Source organism: Ovis canadensis, chromosome 18 (assembly GCF_042477335.2).
Source record: "Ovis canadensis isolate MfBH-ARS-UI-01 breed Bighorn chromosome 18, ARS-UI_OviCan_v2, whole genome shotgun sequence".
Classification (NCBI taxonomy): domain Eukaryota; kingdom Metazoa; phylum Chordata; class Mammalia; order Artiodactyla; family Bovidae; genus Ovis; species Ovis canadensis.
This window is the reverse complement of record NC_091262.1, coordinates 25,167,232-25,190,040: the sequence shown is the minus strand read 5'-3', so window position 1 is coordinate 25,190,040 and position 22,809 is coordinate 25,167,232. Positions and strand designations below refer to the sequence as shown.

General features: G+C 42.3%; 1 protein-coding gene across 25 annotated transcripts in view; it reads left to right on the top strand.

Moving 5' to 3' along the window:
• Positions 1 to 22,809, top strand: part of MCTP2 (multiple C2 and transmembrane domain containing 2) — a 270,449-nt gene that overhangs the window by 182,395 nt on the left and 65,245 nt on the right. For all 25 annotated transcript variants that reach the window (XR_011250196.1, XR_011250197.1, XR_011250198.1 and 22 more), the window contains 3 exons: positions 269 to 370; positions 2,919 to 2,993; positions 5,160 to 5,279. Coding sequence is in view for 22 of the 25 variants with exons in the window: in XM_069558923.1 (XP_069415024.1) it covers positions 269 to 370; positions 2,919 to 2,993; positions 5,160 to 5,279 (297 nt within the window). In the remaining 3 variants the exon portion in view is untranslated. The remainder of the gene's footprint in view (positions 1 to 268; positions 371 to 2,918; positions 2,994 to 5,159; positions 5,280 to 22,809) is intronic.

Sequence of the window (22,809 nt, the reverse complement as noted above, 5' to 3'; positions counted from 1 at the left end):
TCAGCCTGGTGATTATTTCTTTTTAAATTTTTCTTTTATTTTTTTATTCATTAATTTTTTTATTGGAGAAGCCTAGTGATTGTTACTTTAGCTTCTTATCAGCTATAGAAGCACTTTAGGATTAAAAGTTGATTTATGATTAATATTTATATGGTTTAATTTTGTTTAATATTGGCTTCAACTGTGAATACATTTTACATTCTCAGTGTTGGCAGCTTGTTCAGTTTAAACCCCACAGAAAGTTTGTGTTTTATCTGTTGTTTATCAGATTCGAGATGGACAAACAAACTGTTACGTGCTGAAGAATAAAGATTTAGAACAAGCTTTTAAAGGAGTTATTTACTTGGAGATGGACCTCATATATAATCCGGTAAGTCTAACTAGACTACCTCCCAACTTCTTTGTACCAAAAGTAAAAGGTGGCCAACCTAAAGAGATTCAAATCATTATAAAATGTTTCAGAATTTTTACTGCTACAGAGAAAATAGTGTTTTGAAATTTAGCCAAAAAAAATCAGTGCTGGACAGTCTCATATAAATCCTGTTGGCCCAGTAGAATTGATGGTGTGTAATTCTCAATAAATCAATGTATACATGTGTTCCCCATCCTGAACCCCCCTCCCTCCTCCCTCCCCATACCATCCCTCTGGCTCATCCCAGGGCAGTGTATACCTGTGGCGGATTCATGTTGATGTATGGCAAAACCAATACAATATTGTAAAGTAATTAACCTCCAATTAAAATAAATAAATTTATATTAAACAATAAAGAAGTAAATGTAAAAAAAAAAAACAACAAGAAATAAGAGGGAAATTAGGTTCTTGGCTTTATTACCTTTAATCTTCTTCCACTGATGATTGAATAGAGATGTTTTCAAGCCTCTGTGTTATTTAACTATTATAGTAGATGCTCTGTAATCAGACATTATCAGGACAAATCGTTAATGGAAAACAGCAGTAAAAGGAGGATTTTTTAAAAATCCTTTTTTAAAAAAGTGCAGCTTGCACTTTTAGCATAAGATAAAATACGTGAATATATATTCCCTGCCAGTCTTTAGTTGCAGACCTGAAACCTTTTTTCTAATAGCGTAGACTTAATATTTTTAGTTCTACAGTGTATTCCTTGCATACATACACCTATAACATCTTTAAATTCTAATTTCAGTTTCTTGAAAGTGGAGATATTCTTTAAAGACACAGAACAGTCTGAATGTGGAATCCCTCTAGGTTATTTTTGCATAAAATCATCACCTCAGTAGCAGTGTCTTTGTAGTAACTGGCCTTTCTCAACACTTTCCAGAACAACACTGATTTCAAGTCTTTTGGTCTGTATTAAGGCCTCCCTGGTGGCTCAGCAGTAAAGAATCTGCCTGCAACGCAGGAGACCCGGGTTCAATCCCTGGGTCGGAATGGTCCCCTGGAGAAGGAAATGGCAACCCTCTCCAGTATTCTTGCCTGGAGAACTCCATGGACAGAGGAACCTGGCGCGCTACAGTCCATGTTGTCTCGAAAGAGTCGGACATGGCTGAGCAACTAATACTTGTATAATATATCAATAATCTCTATAATAATTAAAATATAGAATTACAGTATTGGACAAAATTGGCAGAAACAGGTTTACGAATTAGTGCATTTGGTTCTGATGGACATACAGTTCAACTGTTGGGAGCAGAAATTCCTAGGCATGTGGGAACGTGGCTTACTTAGCTGTGAGCATTCCTTTGTCATAGTATCAGCAGCAGGTTCTAGAACAGGAAGGGACAGCACAGGTTAGTTAGTGGGGTCCATGATTATAGGAGAGTGGTGCCTTTACAGTAATTAGAAGAACGGCTGCCATTTATTACCCACCTACAATGTCCCAGGCCCTGATACTGTTCCATTTCATTCCCAGAAGAAGCCTGGTCCGTAGCAATCATGAATGTCATCTTATGATGAGCAAATGGAATTAAAGAGGAGAACTGATTTGCTAATAGATGAGTGAGTTTAGGATCCAGACGCAGGTCTTCCCGACTCTTCTCCCTGATGATGCACTGCTGGTTCTTTGCCTTGTTTAGGAGATTATTCATAAAATCAGTAGCGGGGAAGTTCGATACTTTATTCCTAGACATGTTAGGACTCTGGGCACAGGCTCCAGTACGCGGGTCTGCTGTTACGTCCTCTTCTTCCCCATTGAACGTTTCCCTTCGAGGGGAACCTCTGGTGTGCGTTACACACAGATCACCCTGCATCTCCTGTTTTCTTCTGGCAAGGGCTTGTATATAGAATATGCATGCATGTAAAACTGGAGTTTTAGGAGGGAAAGAGCCTCAAGGCCACACCTGTTAGTTCAGTAATGTTCTAGTTATCCATCTGATGTAGAAGAGAAGGACTTGAATTTGACTTTTGAGTCATTTGGACAAACCGCAGAATCTCTCTGACCCTCAGTTTATTCCCTAAAAACAGGACTAAGATGACTCATGTACTTATTTTTCTGGATCATTAAGAGGAAATGAGATTCTCTATGGAAAAAAAATGTTTTTATGAGCCGGAAACTGATTTTCACATTGCAAGGTATTACTGACAAAAGGGATAGTTCAAAACCATGATGTGAAGGGAAGTTTGACTTTTAGAGACTTTAGTTGGAGGACGTCGTGAGTCAACCTCTGCAGTGGCTTAAAAAAATCTCTTCAGTTTGCAGCGTGGGAAGAGCCCCCACGAGTCTCCAGTCTGACCTCCAGTCTCATCACTCATGACAGTGATGTTCATGAAGTGAGAACCCAGAAGCCCTGCAGAGCACCAGGGCACCCCTAGGTCTCTGCTCCCCACCCCTTCCCAAGCCCTTAGGGTCAGAAGGTGTTGGTTTCTAGGGCTTCTCAGTCATTCGAGAGAGAGTGAAATCCATCTCAATGCTTCTGTTTTTAACCCTGATGTTTCTTTCTAGATCAAAGCAAGTATTCGGACCTTTACTCCCAGAGAAAAGCGGTTTGTTGAAGATAGCCGCAAGCTGTCCAAAAAGGTAGGTCAGGGCAGTAACCTGGCTTGTTGGTGCACTTAGCACCAGCACCTGGAGTACTTACTGCTCATGACTTGGTCTCATCTCCCCTCCCTCTCATTCCTCCTCCCTCTCATTCCTCCTCCCTCTCATTCCTCCTCCCTCTCTCCACTTTCCCCCCCATCATCTCCCCTTTCCTCCCTAGATGAGGACTTGGGTTGGATTCAATAAAGAAGGGAAAGACTGAGAACATATCTGTTGGATGATGCAGGGAGTGTCAGCCCCCCGTTCATCCCTGAACCGTGTTGTAAACAAGAATTCTGAGCACCAAGCCTCCATAAACCTCCTGAGTATCCCGGGCCTCTCCACCCTCCTTCCATCACAGCCATGCTTTTCTCCATCCTTGCACATTTCAGAGAGGCATTTTGCTTATGACGTCCATCATACAATTAAGCTGGTGGCTCTTTCAAGATGTCCAGCCTCAGATTCACCCACAGATCCTCCCACTTCTGTTTTGCCTAAATTTGAGATGTATCAGCATTTTACCCCCGGTGGAATTAATCCTCACTCCCCCTGCCAGGGGCCCTTAATTCCTCTCTCATCAGCTCAACAGAAAGTGAAGATCAGGGCTGAGTAGAGGAAGTTTCACATTTTTCTTACCACGACCTTTGCAATTTTTTTCAGAGCCCCTCCCTGTTCTAGTCCAAGCGGTTCAGGATTCCTCTCTGTACTTATTGTCCCTCTTCAGTTGTGTAACAGCGTGTCCCCTTTTTAAGGTGTTTATGACTTCCACCACTTCCTGTGGGGTGAGCAGCTGGGGATTACATAAAGCAAGTTAAATATAAAGGCAGCTTACCATCCTTTGGTTTCCCATGAACTTCTGGACACACTGGGGAAAGGCCTTACACCTCTTCTGAAGGGAGCATCCGAATGTTTTGTTTTGGTCTGCCACAACATGGAGTGTAATATTTATTTTGTGTAATCGTAGTCAGTGGCTTTATTATTGTTATTATTATTGCCTTTTGCTCTGTTTACTTGAAAAATTAAAACCTGAATTGAGGTAGGGGGCATTGCTGTTTTTGCAAACAGATTGAAATGAATCTACCTACATCTGGGAGAAAAGACTGCCTGTGCCAAACAGGACCTTCACCTCCGTGTGGGGTGGCTTTGGGAGGTAGGAGCACCAGGGGATTTGGGGCTGAGACCCTGGGGTATGTTAGGTTTCTCCCTCAGGGCCTCTCACCACCAAGTGTCCCCAGATGGTTGCAAAGTTGAAACCTGTACTTGTGACTCAGCTACTTAAAATCTCTTGGTATGTGCCAGGCACTGTTCTAAGCCCTTCAAGTGTCACCACAACCTCCAAGGTTAGCACTCCTGTGTCAACCTCATTGAATAAGAGAGGTTAAGAAACTGGCCCCAAATCACACAGCAAAGAGGTGGGAGAGCTGGATTCCCTCTGCAGAAATGTACTTTGGTGTGTTGCTGTTGTTGCTCATTCGCTGAGTCATGTCCAGCTCTTTGCATCCCCATGGACTGCAGCATGCTAGGCTTTCCTGTCCTTCACTTTGTCCCGACTCGTGGCCATGGAGTCGGTGATGCCATCCAACCATCTCATCCTGTCTCCCTGTCCTCCCGCTCTCAGTCTTTCCCAGCATCAGGGTCTTCTCCAGTGAGGTGGCCCTTCACATCAGGTAGCCAAAGGATTGGAGCTTTATAGACTTCTAAGTGTGATGAGCTAGAATGCATGTAGATTTCTACTAAAACTACCCAGTTCCTTCCAAACTAAAAACTAAACAGCACAAATCCTCACTATATTCTCTCTATCTTTCTCAAACACACACACATACAAATTCACACACATCATATGCCTAATGACTATATTTTTTACCAGCTCAGTTTTGTGTTGAACATTATTGAAACCGCCTGTTCTCCTTTAAAGGAGCTATAAAATGCATTGGATTTTCTTTTCCTCCCTGAATGGTCCTATTTTAAAAATGAATTCTAGAAAAATTTTAGGACTCTTCTTTATTGTTTTTATTTTTTATTTTATTCTTTATTGTTAATTCTTTATTCTTTATTGGTAATTAGTGGCTATACAGAATATAATTCGAATGACCAAGCCGTCTGATCTAAAGAGAATAATTGAAGTGTGTAAGTCTCGTTCCCTGTTTTCCATTTTTTTTAAATCAGATCTTATCCAGAGATGTAGACCGAGTGAAGAGACTCACCATGGGTATATGGAATACAATACAGTTCCTTAAAAGCTGCTTCCAGTGGGAATCCACGCTGAGAAGTACAGTAGCATTCATGGTAAGGTTCCTTTAAAAAAAAATTCAGATTATTTGTTCTGAGTCCCAAATCCAAAGGCAGTTGAGTTTTATTATACTTAGATGAAACAGAATGGTGCACATTCAGCAAAGCGGAAGTTTATACCAGTAAGGAAACTTGAAAAATAAAGGATGTACAGTCACCTTCTTAAAATATATTATGTAGGAGACATAGGAGACTATGTAGGAAGTTTCTTTCTAAGACCATCCTTATCAGATTTATCCTTGGAAATCCCTTAACTTACCCAACTCATGATTTAGTCACTCAGTCGTGTCCAACTCTTGCAACCTCATGGACTGTAGCCCTCCAGGCTCCTCTATCCATGGGATTCTCCCAGGCAAGAATACTGGAGTGGGTTGCCATTCCCTTCTCCAGGGGATCTTCCCAACTGAGGGATCAAGCCTGGGTCTCCTGCATTGCAGGCAGATTCTTTACCCACTGAGCCACGCCACTCCTACTCAGATACTGTCTCTTGATGGGCTTCCCTGATAGCTCAGTTGCTAAAGGACCCACTGCAATGCAGCAGACCCTTGTTCAATTCCTGAGTTGGGAAGATCTGCTGGAGAAGGGATAGGCTACCCACTCTAGTATTCTCGGGGTTCCCTTGTGGCTCAGCTAGTAAAGAATCCGTCCATGATGCGGGAGTCCTGGGTTTGGTCCCTGGGTTGGGAAGATCCCCTGGAGAAGGGAAAGGCTACCCACTCCAGTATTCCGGCCTGGAGAATCCCGTGGACTCTATAGTCCACGGGGTCGCAACGAGTCGAGCATGACTCTGAATGTTCTTGTGGTGCTGGTTATGGCCATTTGTTTCATCACTACATGGGTCTGTTTCTCTCCTTCTGTGCCCATAAGTGCCGGCGTTTTTTGGAAAATGGCAGATGAACAATCATATGATTAAATGAAGACTGACTTGCTCTAATTTATGTTTTAAGTAAATCATTGACAGACTTTGGTATACAAAACATATGTTCATATCGAACCTCTTGAGTCATAACTGATTACTACAAGTTGACTCAACAGCACTGAGGAGAACCATGATGTCTGTGAAATACACTTTTATACCATCGGCCCTTCCTTATGAGCATGCTAAAATCACAGAATCTCAGACCTGCACGTGATCTTCAAACCACCTGGGTCAACCTCCGAGAGTCCCAGAGTCTAGTAGGGACTTGAAAGCTATTGATACACAGTGTCCTCACTTTGCATCTCGGGGCATCTCCCTTGTCTGTAAAGGAGCTTGTCATTGATCAGAGTGGCAGCATCCGGCGTAGGAGGAGGAAAAAGAGAAAACAGTCGCTCAGCTGCTCTTCTTGCGCCTTCTGTATTATGCCAGTAGTACCCAACCTTTTTGATACCAAGGACTGGTTTCATGGAAGACAGTTTTTCTATGGACCAGGGGTGGATGGTAGGGGGGTGTTCCGGGATGATTCAGGGTTTTCACATTTATTGTGCGGTTTATTTCTCTTCTTATTACAGCAGCTCCACCTCAGGGCATCAGGCATTAGATCCCAGATGTTGGGGACCCCTGTGTGATGTCATTAACTTCTGTCCCCTGTACAGGTCACAGTGTGTGACCTAATACGTATGTGAGCAGTCTAGTCACGATCGTGGCTCTTCTGTCCCCTGCATCCGATCATCAGGTTCATTCCTACCCACCAGGCATATTTGCATGAAAAAAAAAAGTCAGTCCCAGAGGTCAGTGGGTTCAAAGTCACTTCCACTTTTATTAGGTAAGCAGTGTACTGGCTCCACAAGAGGCCTTTTCTTAGCCGTTGGGGCTCATTCTATTTTGTCCTTAGTTAATGCTAGTTTTTCGTTGGTTTGGGAGGCAGAAGTTCTGTGACGGCTGCAGCCTTGGCCTTTAACATCCTTTTTCTTTGGTTTAAAGTTGCTCGACCAATTGGCCTTGGTTACACCATGAAGAAGGGTTTCTTTAATCCCTATCTGACTTTGACTGGGGGTCGATTCACCTACTTTCCTTTCTCACGTTCCCCCTCAGCTGGTGGCTGCTTCTCTCCGGTCTCCCTGCCTCTTTTTTCCACCTGAATTCTCTTTACAAACTTTCCAGGGAACGTTCTCTGTGATTCTGGGCAAAATAGGCCAGTTACCACCACTGGTGGCTTCTTCCACTCAGCACCTGGGCCAGCCACTTGGAAGAGGAAAGGGTTTCCTCTTTCTGGAGCTTAGTTTCTGGCACTGGGATTTTTAGAAAAACAAGAGATCTGTTGCATTGGATTATGTAGGGGGATGACAGAAATGATTAATGGGCTGTCGGCGTGATCTGAAGAAAGATTACCGCGAGTGAATAGCAGTAAGTTGTTTCACGGAGGGGGCTTCTACCCGGGAAGCGAGCCTCGGCAGTGGGGCCACTTCTGCACCGCCTGCGACCTGAGTGAACCCTCCTTGCCGACACGACATTGCACAGTCCTCTGCCAGCCTGGCTGCCAGGCTCAGGCTGGCACATGGTCTTTGAACATCCCTCAGTCCCACAGAATGAAAGATACAGGGGTGCTCTTCTTGCTGGTTTGCCAAAATGAGATTTTGCAGGAATCCCTTGGGGGCATCCAGGACTGTGAGAGGCCCCACTGGCAGTGTGGATAGGGGACATTTTCCACTGGACCTCCCTGGAAAAATGCAGAGTCAATTACCAGTGATCCGTGCATCCACTCTCTCTCTCTCTCTCTCTCTCCCTCTCTCTGGGTTGTCTTGAGAGCTTCACTCAGATACACTTAATTTTCTGTTGTCCTTTGGAGTTCGACTTTTGAACGACTGTGTCATTTTGACCCTGACCAGCCATGGCAGATCTCAAGAGATAGGGCACAGGTAGACGTGCGTATCTCCCTTCCCTAAGCTGCGGATGTGTGATTTCATTCAAGGATGTTTTTGTCGCTACCATCATAGTCACTGCAAAACCATTTATGCTCCTCAACATAAGAACACCTAAAGAAAATGCATTATTAGGATAAAATACAAAATGTGTCATGCTGCTGCTGCTAAGTCGCTTCCGTCACGTCCGACTCTGTGCGACCCCGTAGACAGCAGCCCACCAGGCTCCCCTGTCCCTGGGATTCTCCTGGCAAGAACACTGGAGTGGGTTGCCATTTCCTTCTCCAGTGCATGAAAGTGAAAATGAAGTAGCTCAGTCGTGTCCGACTCTTCGCGACCCCATGGACTGCAGCCCGCCAGGCTCCTCCGTCCATGGGATTTTCCAGGCAAGAGTACTGGAGTGGGGTGCCACTGCCTTCTCTGAAAATGTGTCATAGCCTCCCTTATTTATTTATTTATTTAATAAGATCACGGGTAGCCGAGCCTTCCTATTTTTTGGAAGACATTTTGTTTTCGTGGCTCTTGCTTACAGACTTAACATCAGCTGCTTGTGGAGGACTGATGGGGGAAGCCACACCCGGAGGGTGCCACTGGCCGTGTCCCTGACTCTAGAGGGCTCCCTTCAGGGTGGTCTTCTGGCCGAATGTTGGGTCCTCCAGTGACCTGGGCCAGACAGGGAGGAGGGGAGACTCTAATGCTGAACCTGGCTTCCCTCCTCCCATCCCCTCTCGGGAATACCATATTTGTCTTGTGCGGTATGGTACAAATATTCTCCTACAATCTGCTGAAGACAGACTTCTGCTCCTGGTCTTAATTCATCGATGTGATGCCTTAGTTCATGCTTCTTCCACTTGCCCTGATATTACAGAACAATTTTTGTGCCGTCCGAAGCAAGGTCTTTTTTTCAAAAATTTTAATTTTAAATTATTCATTTATTTGGCCCTGCCGGATCTCAGTTGCAGCATTTGGGGTCTTCGCTGTGTCATGCGGAACCTTTCAGTGCAGCCCCTGAACTCTCTCTCGTGTGCTCAGGCTTAGTTGCTCTGTGGCTTGTGGGATCTTAGTTCCCCGACCAGGGATCAAACTCACATCCCCTGCATGGCAAGATGGATCCTCTACCACTTTGCCACCAGGGAAATCCCTGAAGCAAGGTCTTAAAGCAAGGATTTATTTATCAGTAGGACTGCATGTGAAAGCCTTTCTCTGTTAGAAATTAGGATAAGTGCTATTTGAGGGTTCATTGCCCAGATGTGAGAAGAACCGGGTTGGTTGAACCAGTCTCCACTGGGGCTTGTCCTTCCCCTAGAGGTGCATCACTGCAAGCTAAAGCAGAACTCTAGGAATTTTTGTTCACTTCTGTTTTGTCAGATAACATAAAGTTGCATTACTAACATCATGTCTGTGTGTCTATTTTCAGCTGATAAAAAGCAGGAATGCTATAGGATCATGTTGAGGATATTCTGGCTGTTAATTTTAAGACTTTATGAAAGCAAGCCATACATTTTCTAAGGAATCCTGTGGATGTGTATATGAATATATCATATCTTGTTGAAAGCGGGAGTTAAAGGAAAGCAGCCTGTTGAGATCTAGGTCCAGAATCACAGGAGAAAAAGGAAATCTAGGTCCATGTGGTGCCCAGTCAGAAGCAGATGAACAAACATGAGAAAAATTATCTTTTTAGGCTGTCTAAGCATCAGCCTACCCCATGGGGATGAATCCCCTCCCCACGTAAGATGGGTGGTTCTATTCCCCATACTAAAAGAAGAAAGTTATCTTCAGTTCCCTGATACCTGCTATGTGAGTGTTGCTATATGCTGTTTAATTCATTGTTATTGTGAGGAGTTAATTGTGGACTTTTCCTTTAATTTTTCTTGAAGTATAGTTTTATAATGATTTACAATGTTGTGTTAGCTTTAGGTGTATATCAAAGTGATTCAGTTATATGTATATATGTCTATTCTTTTTCAGATTCTTTTCCCATATAGGTTATTACAAGATACTGAGTATAGTTCCCTGTGCTATACAGTAGGTCATTGAATGTGAACTTTTTTATAGCAGTCAAGTTCTAAATCACCCTTCTATAGGCTTGAGGGTTTTTTTTGTTGATGTTGTTAGGATAATTAGGGGAAATATTGCTCATTACTGCTTTTGAGTCTTTCTCTTTCCCCTTAAGTTTTCTAGATTTTTTTTCTTACTATGTTATATTTTCTGAGTTTGACATGTTTTAAGTTAAATTGTTTTTCACTCAAAATTTCACAGTCTAGTTTCTGCAATTAAAAGACAAGTTCATATGAGGTGTTAGCTTATTGACAGGCCACATGTAGCCGAAGCAAGAAGCACATCTGTATATTTCCATATGAATGGATTTTTAAAATATACATGGTGTCTTATATGCATGCTCATGATCATTCCCAGTCACAGTCTTTGAACTCTGGGGATAACTAATGGCGCATGTCGTATCACTGTTCACTGCATGTCAGGTACCGTCCTAAGCATGGCATAAATGTTCATTCAGTTCGTTCTTACAACAACCTGCAGGTGTAGGTGCCAATTACAGTATTTCCTTCTTTTTACAGATAAGAAAGATGAGCCCATGGAGGTTAAATAAAGGTTAATGATAAGGAGACAGAGCTCATAAGCTTTTAAGAGGCAGAGCTGAGATTTCAACTCAGACCATCGGAATTTAGAGTCCTTGCACTTAACCACGAGGCTACACTGCCTCTTATATATGCCAAAGATGCAGTGATTGTAGTCTTTGTATTTCAAGGACCCTTGTATCCAGGATCCTTGTCCTTAGAGCCAAGTACACGAACTGTGGTCCTTGTATTTAGATAGATAGATAGATAGATAGATAGATAGATAGATAGATAGATAGATAGTGACTCTTCCCAGGTGGCGCTAGCATAAAGAACTCGCCTGCCAATGCAAGAGAGGTAAGAGGGTGCGGTTTGATCGATGGGTCAGGAGGATTCCCTGAAGAAGGGAATGGCAACCACTCCAGTATTCTTGCCTGGAGAACCCCATGGACAGACAAGGCTGGTGTGTTACAGTCCATAGTATTGCAAAAAGACTGACTGAAGTGACTTAGCACCACACAGTCACATAATAACTCCAGGAACAACCATATGAGTCACTTCCTATATGTATCTAGATATTATGAATGGGAGTTAAGCCTATCCCAAGATGCTTTGCGAGAAAGAAACCGTCAATATATGGGTAAGAATAATTCTCAGATATAGTCATTATATTCACAAGAGCTGGAATTAAAGAAGCAAAAGGTGGAAATGTCTGTAGCCTCTTTGGGGAACATCCCTGACTGTGGGAATCACAAGCTTATGACATCCTTGGAATTCAGCTTCATGGTCTGGAAACCCTCAGTGCTTGGTTCTAGACTAAGCCCCAAATTGAGGACTGAGTTATCTTTTCCTGCTTTTGGAGGAAGCTCTTAGATGATGTAGAAAGATTTTCGAGGGGGGGCAGTGAAGAGCGAAAAGAACTAAAGGAAGGAACCATGGAAGAAATCTATTCTTTTCAGATTTTCTTCAGGTATTTCAAGATGTTCAGAATAAGGGCTAGGAGTCAAGAAGAGTGACTGTCTACATTGGTAAATTATTACAGAATATCTTAAAGCGATAGCTTTCAAAGGCATTAGCCTAATTTTCTAGTGTGGGAGGGCCTATATTTCTAGTGTATATTCCCATGTCTAGTGCAAACGCATTATTTGATGATAGTTAAAAGGAATTGAATTTTTTTAAAAAAGATAATTTTGTATCTTGATACTTATATTGTTCAATCATCTGAGTTTTTGTTTTTCTCTTAGGTAACTGTATATTACAAGCCCCAGTATTGTCTATAAAAAGACCTAAGGTTGTATCATGGCATAAATGCATTGATTTTTTCATATGACAGAAAATATTTGCTTGACAGTTGGCATCATCAGAAGATTATTTTAAATAGCAAAGATCTCCCAATGCTGTTAAAAATAAGTTGCACTTATATAGTTTGTTTTTTTCTACCAGTCTTTCAGGCACTTACCTCTTGTATCAGGGAGAGAAGTCTGTGGGGCATTTTTGATGGATTCCTTATTTATTAAATTTTTACTTGGATCTTTGAAGTTAAAAAGCAATCTATGTCTACCATATATCAATGGGTATCTTCATAAAGCTATGCTTTTAACATCTGTGACTTTTTTCCTGTATTTCTTGATTGTAAGAAACCGAAGAATTAATTCTTCAGAGTTGACAGGTCCTGCAATATGATATATAACTTAAAGCATCAATCAACCCCCCCATGAGGTTAAAATATAGTTCTCCACTTTCATGCTGCTAGCTTCTGCTTAACACATACAGAATTCTTAGCTTTTAGGGATCCTATAATTTTGAGAAGTGTGAAATGATTTCGCATTGAAACTGAAAAACAACAGCAACTGTAACAGAATAAACCCTTCCATCAGGCATGAATGTGTGCGTACACACACACATACACACACACACGGCACTGAGAAGCAAAGGGCACACACACACACACAGCACTGAGAAGCAAAGGGCACACACACACACAGCACTGAGAAGCAAAGGGCACACACACACACACACACAGAGACACACACACACAGATAGCACTGAGAAGCAGAGGGCACACACACAGACACACACACAGACATACACACACACACACAGACAGCACTGAGAAGCAGAGGGCACACACACAGACACACACACAGACATACACACACACACACACACAGACAGCACTGAGAAGCAAAGGGCACACACACACAGCACTGAGAAGCAGAGGACACACACACACACAGCACTGAGAAGCAAAGGGCACACACACACACACAGCACTGAGAAGCAAAGGGCACACACACACACACAGCACTGAGAAGCAAAGGGCACACACACAGCACTGAGAAGCAAAGGGCACACACACACACACAGACACACACAGAGACATACACACACACACAGACAGCACTGAGAAGCAGAGGGCACACACACAGACACACACACAGACACACACACACACAGACAGCACTGAGAAGCAAAGGGCACACACACACACACAGACACACACACAGACATACACACACACACAGCACTGAGAAGCAAAGGGCACACACACACACACAGCACTGAGAAGCAAAGGGCACACACACACACACACACACAGAGACACACACACACAGATAGCACTGAGAAGCAGAGGGCACACACACAGACACACACACAGACATACACACACACACACAGACAGCACTGAGAAGCAGAGGGCACACACACAGACACACACACAGACATACACACACACACACACACAGCACTGAGAAGCAAAGGGCACACACACACACACACAGCACTGAGAAGCAGAGGGCACACACACACACACAGCACTGAGAAGCAAAGGGCACACACACACACAGCACTGAGAAGCAAAGGGCATTTGGGAAACAAAAAGTTATACTGCTGGAAGTTTTCTGAGAACAGTTTGAAAAAATTTCATGAGACCTGGAGAAGTGCCCCTCTGTAGCCCACAGGATTCAGATTGAATTTACTTTGGTACAAATGCCTACAATGGACTTTTTGTTTTCAGATCGGCCTATTAAAATAGTCCTGGTCATACTGTTTAGCACAGGGAACTCTGCTCAGTGTTAGGTGGCAGCCTGGATGGGAAGGGGAGAATAGATGCATGTATATGTATGGCCCAGTTGTTCTGCTGTGAACCTGAAGCTATCACAACCTTGTTAATCGACTATAAAAAAAAAATTCACAGTTACCATCACCATTTTGTCTTGGAAAAAAATTTTAGGCATCTTAAATGCTACAAAAATGTATACTTATATGCAGAAATCTCTAGGTATATTACATAGGATGCTTAAGATATTTGCCAGTTTATTATTTTCCTATTTAACATGATCTCCAAAACCTTCCTTTTCACAGAGGACTAGCTAACATACTTTCAGAAATACCGTAAAGTTCTTTTTCAGCAATTTTTTTCATAAGAACAATCCATTATTGTACATTGTGATTGTAATTTTTTACAACATAATTGCACCTTCTATTGACATCTTCTCAGGCATTAACTAATTATGCCACTTAATAAAATTACAGTAATTGCATTAAAAGATTATCTGTTGAAAATTTAAAAGGACACTTTTAGCTATTTTAGCATATTTCATGTTTATATTTTCAGTTTCATAATTGAATTGCATTTCCAGACAGAATTCTAGCTATACTGAAATGAAATCAGTTGGTCTTTTGGAGCATCCCAGTTTTGACTAGTAAGCATTTGGTCTTGGTTTTTTTAATTCTGGAACAGCATATGGTGTCATGGCCCTGTGGGTCATCAGTGAATGGTTCTGGTAGGCGCAGCCGCTGATGGGGACTCTTGACTCTACCCACTGCCTTTCCTGCGCTTTCTCTTGGGAGGTATTTGTAAGCACACACTTTTTCACCTTCTCTGGATTTTCTGGTTAGAGACCGTTGTTCTTTGCAGAGTCCAGAGAATTCAGTCTAGTTCACTCTGCTGTCTAGAGATACCCTACTGTTAATTTGAACTTGATCCTGACTCTTGGAACTTAAATCTTAGAGAAAGAAAAGACTTCAGTGATCATGTCACTCTTTGACCCGGGCCGCGTTTCATGGCCTCCTTCAAGCTTGCTTGTCTCCCTCCTTCCTGCTTCTCTCCCTCCCTTTCCACAACTGTTGTCTGTCCAGTGTTAGATATTAAGATGCAGCAATGAAATGATCGTAGTAAGTCTTCTGTCATCTAAGTCTTCTGTCTTCCCTGGTAGCTCAGTGGTAAAGAATCCATCTGCCAATGCAGGAGATACAGGTTCAACCCCTGGGTCAGAAAGATCCGCTGGAGGAGGGCATGGCAACCCACTCCAGTATTCTTGCCTGGAGAATCCTGTGGACAGAGGAGCCTGGTGGACTCCTCTTCTCTTCTCTCCCTCCCTCCTTCCGTCCCTCCCTCCCTTCTCTCCCCAGCCTCTCCCTGGCATCCCTTCCCCCCTCTTTTGCTGCTCCCTTTCTTTCTTTCCCTTATCTTCCCTCCATTGTGTTCCTCTTATACCTGAAACCAAAGTGGTAACCTTTTAATTATTAAAGCACACCATAAGAAAAATTAAACTTGCCCTTTAGAGAGGAAATTAAGTAATACAAATATTTTTAAACATATGAAGTGAACTACAAATGTGGATAGGAATTATTAGCTGATATAACTATTGGGAGGCTGGGTGTTGCTGCCCTAACTCAGAGAAAAACTTCACTGAAGTGGGTACAGGTGTGTGCACACACACAGAGTTGCTGTTTCATTGAAAAGGTTGTGAAGGACCTGTTTGAGGATGGGGTTGAAATGCAAAGCATTGTCTTCTGTGTTATGTAATTAATGTTTAAGAGTCAACTATCTTGAGGGCTGATTACTGTGCATGGAAATGCCAAATCATGGGGTTCTATCTTTCAGGCTATGATCGTACTTTTCATGTTTGACCTAATAAATTATGTTCTTTATATCAAAAACAAGGGCTTTTGTTTTAATATTTCAGGGTAATGTCATATGCTTAAGAAATTCAGTGTAACTTGCTGTATGATTGAAGGATTGTGTTAGGACATTGTGAGCTGTGGACTGAATGACAGAGGCCCAGTCTTTTATCTATGTACCCATCCTTACTGCTTATCTCGGAATTGAGTATACTGCAGGCATCAAATCAATGCTTCTTAGAAGAGTGCTGGAACTCATGCACACCATCTGTTATCAGATACTGTTTGTATTCTGACCAGAGCAACCCAGTGACCCCACCAGAGGGTAAGATTCAGAAACAGCCAAAAATAGCTTCATTGTAATCTTTTCGGATGTTCCTTTTCTCAGCTTTGTCTCAAGGCTATCCATGTCCGGTGGGGGCTGGTGGTAATTGCAGCTAAATAGCCTCAAGACATCGGTAGGATAATGCGGGGAGGGGAGGGGACTGGCAAATCTCTAACCCAGATCCACAGCCCCTGAATCTGCAGGGATTTTTATTTTTTATTCTTAAAGAGCCAAGTGCATCCCCCCCTAATCTGTTTCTATATATGACACCTGGATGTGCAAACATTTTGTGTGATGCAGAAATGGAAAAGGAGATTTAGAAATAAAAGAGAGGGCTTGGGCAGAGAGGAGTGCTCGTGCCTCTGAACATGGGACTGGTTTCCTGCTTCCGTTCTGACCTGTTGAAGAACCACGCTCAGCACTTGCATTTCCAGCTGATTCGATATTGCCTTTTTGGTGGTCCGAGCTTTGTCATTTGTTTGGAAGCTGTCATCTTTATTAGTGTCTCTGGCTGATCTTCGAGGCTCCCCATTAGGTGGCGCGTGCTCTCCGTTGTCTGGCTGGGCTTGGCGAGCCGCTGGCCCTTTTATTGCTGTGTGATGCGGGCATGCTCGCTGGGCAGCCCGTAATTAGACCCACCACAGAGGACAGTTACAAGGGAGCATGGTAATCATTCGAGCTGCCTGATCTGATGTTTATGGAGAGAAGCCTTCTTTGTGGTCTGGTTAGGGTTGACTATATTGTATTGTACTTTTGCCATTTGATTTATAATTCAGGAAGGTGTGTTTTGCTCCTTCTCTGCTGAGCTTGGAGTCATGTCATTGGCCTTTGAAATAATAGAGCTAATTTGGAGGGGGGGGTGTTTTAATTGGACTGATACTCTCGCTCCCACTTTTATTTTAAAAGATAGGAAGACAGCTAAATAAAAAAGTCTGTTCATTATGTCATCATCTAAACCCCATTCCTGTTCAATGTTTATTGACTATTTTAGTCTTCTTGGGATTTTCTTATAACTCAGATCCATGCTTTTTGGCCCCTTAAAATAGACTTGCCTATTTCTGTCCTCACTTTTTAAAATTTTGGTTTTAACTCACTGCCAGAGATACTTGATTTTGTCAAGGAAAAGTAAAAAGAAAGGAATACACTCCTTAGCTCGGTTGGTATTAAAGCGAGACACTCATGGCTACAATTTTAAGTCTGGAAAAGCATGGAGCTGTATGTTCTTTCACAGGGGAAGAAACCAAAGGTTTGGGAAAGTGATTTTTCCCTCCTGGCCTTTAGAATGGAGGATTATCAGCCCTGATACCATTTTCACAATGTGTGGCTTGGGTGGTCATAAATTTTGCAATGATGGTTTCATGAGTATGAGCTGTATCTACCCAGTGTCCACAGATTCTGCTATTAAAAGTTCTTTAAAAACACACTTTTCTGCAAGTCTTACCTTTGGAAAATATGCGTCTGGAGAGTCGCTACCCAGAGGGGTCATATGCTGTGGAGGAACAAATATCTATAACGTTACTTGGTGTGGGCTTAGCTGACCCTTTTCTTGTCTTTGTAAGAAGTTGTTTATTTATTTATTTGTTTTTGTTTTCAGTTGCACTGGGTCTTCCTTGCTGCCCGTGAGCATTCTTGAGTTGCAGCGGATGGGAGTTGCGCTCTCGTTGTGGGGGCTTCTGTTGTGAGCACAGGTGCTGGGCACGCGGGCTCAGTGGTTGCCACATGTGAGCTCTAGAGCTCGGGCGTCAGTAGTTGTGGTGCACAGGCTTAGGTGCCCTGTGGCATGTGGGATCTTTCCGGATCAGGGATCGAACTTGTGACCTCTGTATTGGTGGGTGGACTCTTACCCACTGGACCACCAGGGAAGTCCTTGACTGACCCTTCCTTACAGCAGATGAGTGTTCCTCATCAGGACTTGATGGGGACAGTGCTGCTGCTAAGGGTGAAACTGATGAGGATGATAATCAGTGTTTGCGTGTTCTGGGTGTTTAAGTTGTGACTTCTGCTTTTCAACTTGTTCTCACTTTATTAGGCTACAACAACACTTTTAGATTAAAGGCAGGAGGAGAAAGGGACGGCAGAGAATGAGTCGGATGGCATCACCAACTCAATGGACATGAGTTTGAGCAAACTCCAGGAGTTAGTTGGTGATGGACAGGGAAGCCTGGTGTGCTGCAGTCCATCGGGTCACAAAGAGCACACGACTGAGCGACTGAACTGAACACTTTTAGCGAAATATTGTCTCGCATTTGTCTCTTGTTTTAAAGACCATCAGAATACTAAGTATGAATTTGCAAACAGAAGCATTTCTTCTGCCCTGGTATAAGCCAAGCGCATGCACCTATAAACTTTATTTTCAACTATTCCATAGTAAAAGTGCCCTTCCTTGGAAAGTGTTGAAGGCTTCACATTGAGGAAATTTCCATAGACTGGTTTCTCCTCTGCAAAATAGGAAAATGTGATGTGTGTTTCGCTGTTAAAAAATTAGCCGCCTAGGCCTCAGTCACCTTTGCTGCTTTCTGTAAATTTTGTTTTGCATTTCATTGGTGATCTTTAAACTTTTAGTAATGGACGTGTTTCAAGGGAAAAATAACTGATTGCCTGGAGATTTAGTGCATGTGCATGACCACACCCAAGGAAGGGAACGGGAGGGAATTGGGAAGAGGAGGAAGAGGAGAGAGGCAAAAGAAAAAGAGGAAGAATACCAGATAGCCTTTCCATTGTTGGAGTTTACTTAAAGACAGTCCTGCAGGTGGCGATAGAAACTCATAAATGGTAAAAGTCCCAAAGTAAATTTCTGTGCAGTTTCTTGGGGATTTTAATTTTGGTAATTTATTTTTAATTTGATACAGTCATCTACAGGCAGAAATCATTACATTGGAAAAAAATCAAATATGCATGTTATGTAATCTCTGTTTTTATACAAATTTTCTCGGATATTCTGTGGCTTGTTCATCTGTATGCACAAAAGATAAGATCTAGGTTACTGCTGAACTAGTACAGATTTTATATGGCAAATAACCATTTTAAGCCTCTTTTAAAAATTTTTTGTTTTACTTTTCTTAACCTGTAGCTAAAATTTGATGCCTGTACCATTGGTTAGGTTTATAAAGACTTTTGCTATTGAGTGCTAAGTTGCGTAAGTTTAGTGATGTGTGTGTGTGTGTGTGTGTGTGTATGTGTATGTTTTCTTGTGTGTCATTTCCTCCTCCAGAGGATCTTCCCAGCTCAGGGATTGAACCTGTGTCTCCTGCACTGGCAGGCAGATACTTCACCACTGAGCCACTTGGGAAGCCCTCTTGTGTGTCAAAAGGTAAAATCAGTTGCTTCCATAGGACATTTTCATCCTTAGCCAGTTGTTGAAGGTTAGTTTTAATCTGAGAGGACTCACAGATTCTTTGAAAGCTATTTATTTTACCCAGCAATAAAAACACAACATAAATAATTTGTTGTGAGAACACTAGAAATAGTATGCTGCCTCTGTTAAGTCGCTTCAGTCGTGTCCAACTCTGTGCAGCCCCATAGATGGCAGCCCACCAGGCTCCTCCGTCCCTGGGATTCTCCAGGCAAGAATACTGGAGTGGGTTGCCATTTCCTTCTCCAAGAAATTGTATAGTGGATATGATAACAGTTTTTAGTTATTTTAATTATTTCATTTTAGATATCAGGCATTGTTCAAGCAAAGTTAAAACATTCAGTAGATATTTCTTCCCTGCTAGTTAACGTTCAAAAGTTCTTAAATTGCTTTTTGCGAATATGTATTTTCATTTGCCATTTTTCCTTAAGTTTGGGTTTGAAGATGCAAACTCTAAAGTGATTTGCTTAAACATAAAGCTAATTTTCAGCTCTCCTCTTTTCATGTAGCCTCATTTAAAAAACCTTGGCAGTGCACATTTTCAAGGGGAACTGCCTTGATTCCAGAAAATGTAATTATTTTGGTTTAAATGCTTTAGGCTGTAGATGTTGAATGTCATCAACAGACAGCTATGATAGTCTCGAGGAAATTGTGCGAAATTCAGTCTTTGTTCCTCTCCTGAACTTCGCTAAGTCTTGTGGTGAAGTTCAGAACCAATAAGGTCTTGTATGCTATACCTTTAAATACAGAATTTCTTAGAAAGAGGGCAAGAGAAGAGAAAAGGAACCTTCTAGCCTTCTTACATTCTATTTCGATTGCCATTCCAGTTACTCATGAGGATAGCAAGTCAGACTCTTGGAAAACCTATTTTTCTGCTTTCACGTAAAGAATATGCAGTTCTTTGCTCTGTTAGCAACTGACCACAAATCTAATCCATTAAAAAATACATCGTGGTAAGCAGTTCTTGAAAATGTTTATAATAAATGGTAAAAGCCAAGCTTCTACTGTGAGATTAGCAGTTGCAACAGGATGTGTTCATCAGGAAATAGGTTACGGCCTTAACAGTGTGTCCTGCCGTGTAACCTGCAGGATAGACGCCGATTTAAAAGCTTGCAGTGTAAGGAGTTTATTTGACTTCCTCCTTTTGCTTTCTTTTGCGTATTACAGTGTTGTTTATCACACATGTGTTTTTCTCTACGAATCTCTTCTGAAGTTCATTTGGAGGTTGTCCCCCGCCACACACACACACACACACACACACACACACACACACACACACACACACACACACACACACACACACATATAAGACAAATTCACTTTTACAGAATGAACTCTGTAGATTAAGAAAAAATAATAAGAGAATGGTGAAAGATGATTTTCCTGATGTCTAGACTCACCCTTAAACCACACCCCCCCCCCCATCTTAAAGATGCAGGAAATACTGCTATGGATTATGGTGATTTTCCTGCTTTTTTGATTACCTTCCAGTGTCGGAGGCAGTGGACAGTCGTGCTAATGAATAATACCTTCTACGTGGATGATACCTATAGTCACACGCACGCAGTGACTAAGAGATCAAATATACTGGCTAAAAAGCCTTAGGGAAGCATTATGTGTCTGAGGTCTGATCTATTGTCTGGGAGGTCGGAGAGTGTTAATGCACTCTGCAAAGATTACACTCCCTCTCTAATTGCTCCAACACTTCCTTAAAGGATTTAAACAGTCAGGAAAGGTGATGCTCCTTGTCAGTTTTTGTCTTCTGCCTGCAGTTGAAGTTTATCTGTCTTTCCGCTGAGACCACTAGATCAAGTAGCCTCGCCAGTGTCAAAGGCATAAACTCTGAATTAAGAGTGAAAGCAATGAGAGATGTTATTTACAGCTCCATTATGACTTGCTCTTTAAATGCTTTGCATTCCATCGCTGGTGTTTACATTGTGAAAACGAGAGCATATCCGTGTTCAGGAAAGGGGGGCTGAAAGAAGTCCAAGGCTTCACTTTGAATTTTGATCAGATTTGTTTTCATAATCTTTTCTCAATGCCATAAGGGCCAGTGTGGCATTTTGCACTGAAGTTATTTCCGGTAAAGACGGATGTAAAGAATAGTGGACATTAGCATTTCCTCTCTGCCGCTTCCCCCACCAACACACAAACACATACACACACTCAATTCTGAAATACTTATCTTGAATTAGGCACATACAAGACTGACCCACACATAGACCTGATAACTTTGTCCAGAACATCATTGGAAATTTCATATGTTGCGCAAAGATATTTTTTAAAACCTCACCTTTCTGCATTAAAGAATGCTTCCTTATTCTTGTGTGGTGTCCGAAAGCTGAGTTCATAATTTTAATCAGACTCCTGTATCTCTTACATTGCTTTCATTTTAACTCAGCATTTTCTAAATAACACCGAAAAGCTTAAAGGAAGCTTTTCTCAATTCTTCCATGATGGGAGTGCAGGAAATCCTAGGGTTCTGTATGTTGCAGGCACCATATTGCGCTCCTTAAATTCATAGTCAGCCTTGCTGGAGGAGTGGGGAGGGCAAGCTTGCATTTCACCCTGAGCATTTTCTGCCCACTCTGTACAGTTGCATCATTGAGAGAGAAGAATCCCTCTTAGATCAGTGCAGATTGCTAATATATGTGGCCTAGAGCCTGCAATATAATATTTATGTTGCTTCCAGAAGAGACTTGGGAGAATTCCCTGTAAATCGAGATGGTAGTCTGAATGATGGCTGTAGATGGATTTTTTTTTTTTTAAAGAAATCCTTGTTTGTCCCACGGGACTTTCACACTTTTCAGCTGACAGCACTGTATTTTACTCATATTGTGTAAAGCTGTCAGTGTATGCGTTACGTGCGTCTCCTGAAGCCTCCGAGCAGATGACGAGAACTATTGCTCGAGGGGGGAAAGCAGCATTCGAATCAATATCTTCAGGAGAGAATTTCTCCCGGGTCTCCCGTGCCTGCTCCTACGTGGACTGTTCCTCGCACTTCTTCCTGTATGTTCCCTTGCACTGTTGGTAGATTACACTGAATGTTTCATCTGTATATAAAAATTAAAAATTCAAACAAAAATCTGGCCCACATGAAGAACAGGCCCTTTGGGCATATGGTTCATTATGCATATTCGTTTAATTACTAAAACACTTGGGATGGCTTTCCTGCCCTTGCTTTCAACTTGCAAAGTTGGATCTCTTCTCTTGCACAGAAAATGTAGCCCAGGATTCTGTTTTGAAGGAGAAAAAGAAAGGGTGGAAGGGGAAGGGCTTTGAAGAAATTACTGGAATTTACCAAAAGGAGGTGTGATGCTCAGTATGAAACCAGTGGGAGTCAGAGTCTATCTCTTCTTCTCTCCGGTTTTCATCCCTTTCTCCCTCTGATTTCTCCCACTGGCCCTGAAGGCTAGCTTTACTGTGGTTGGTTTATGTGAACGCAAGCAGGGCAGGAATGTAAGACGCAGGGTTCAGGTTTCAAGTACATTCCCTCTGAGCGACTCAAGTCTCATGATGAAGCTG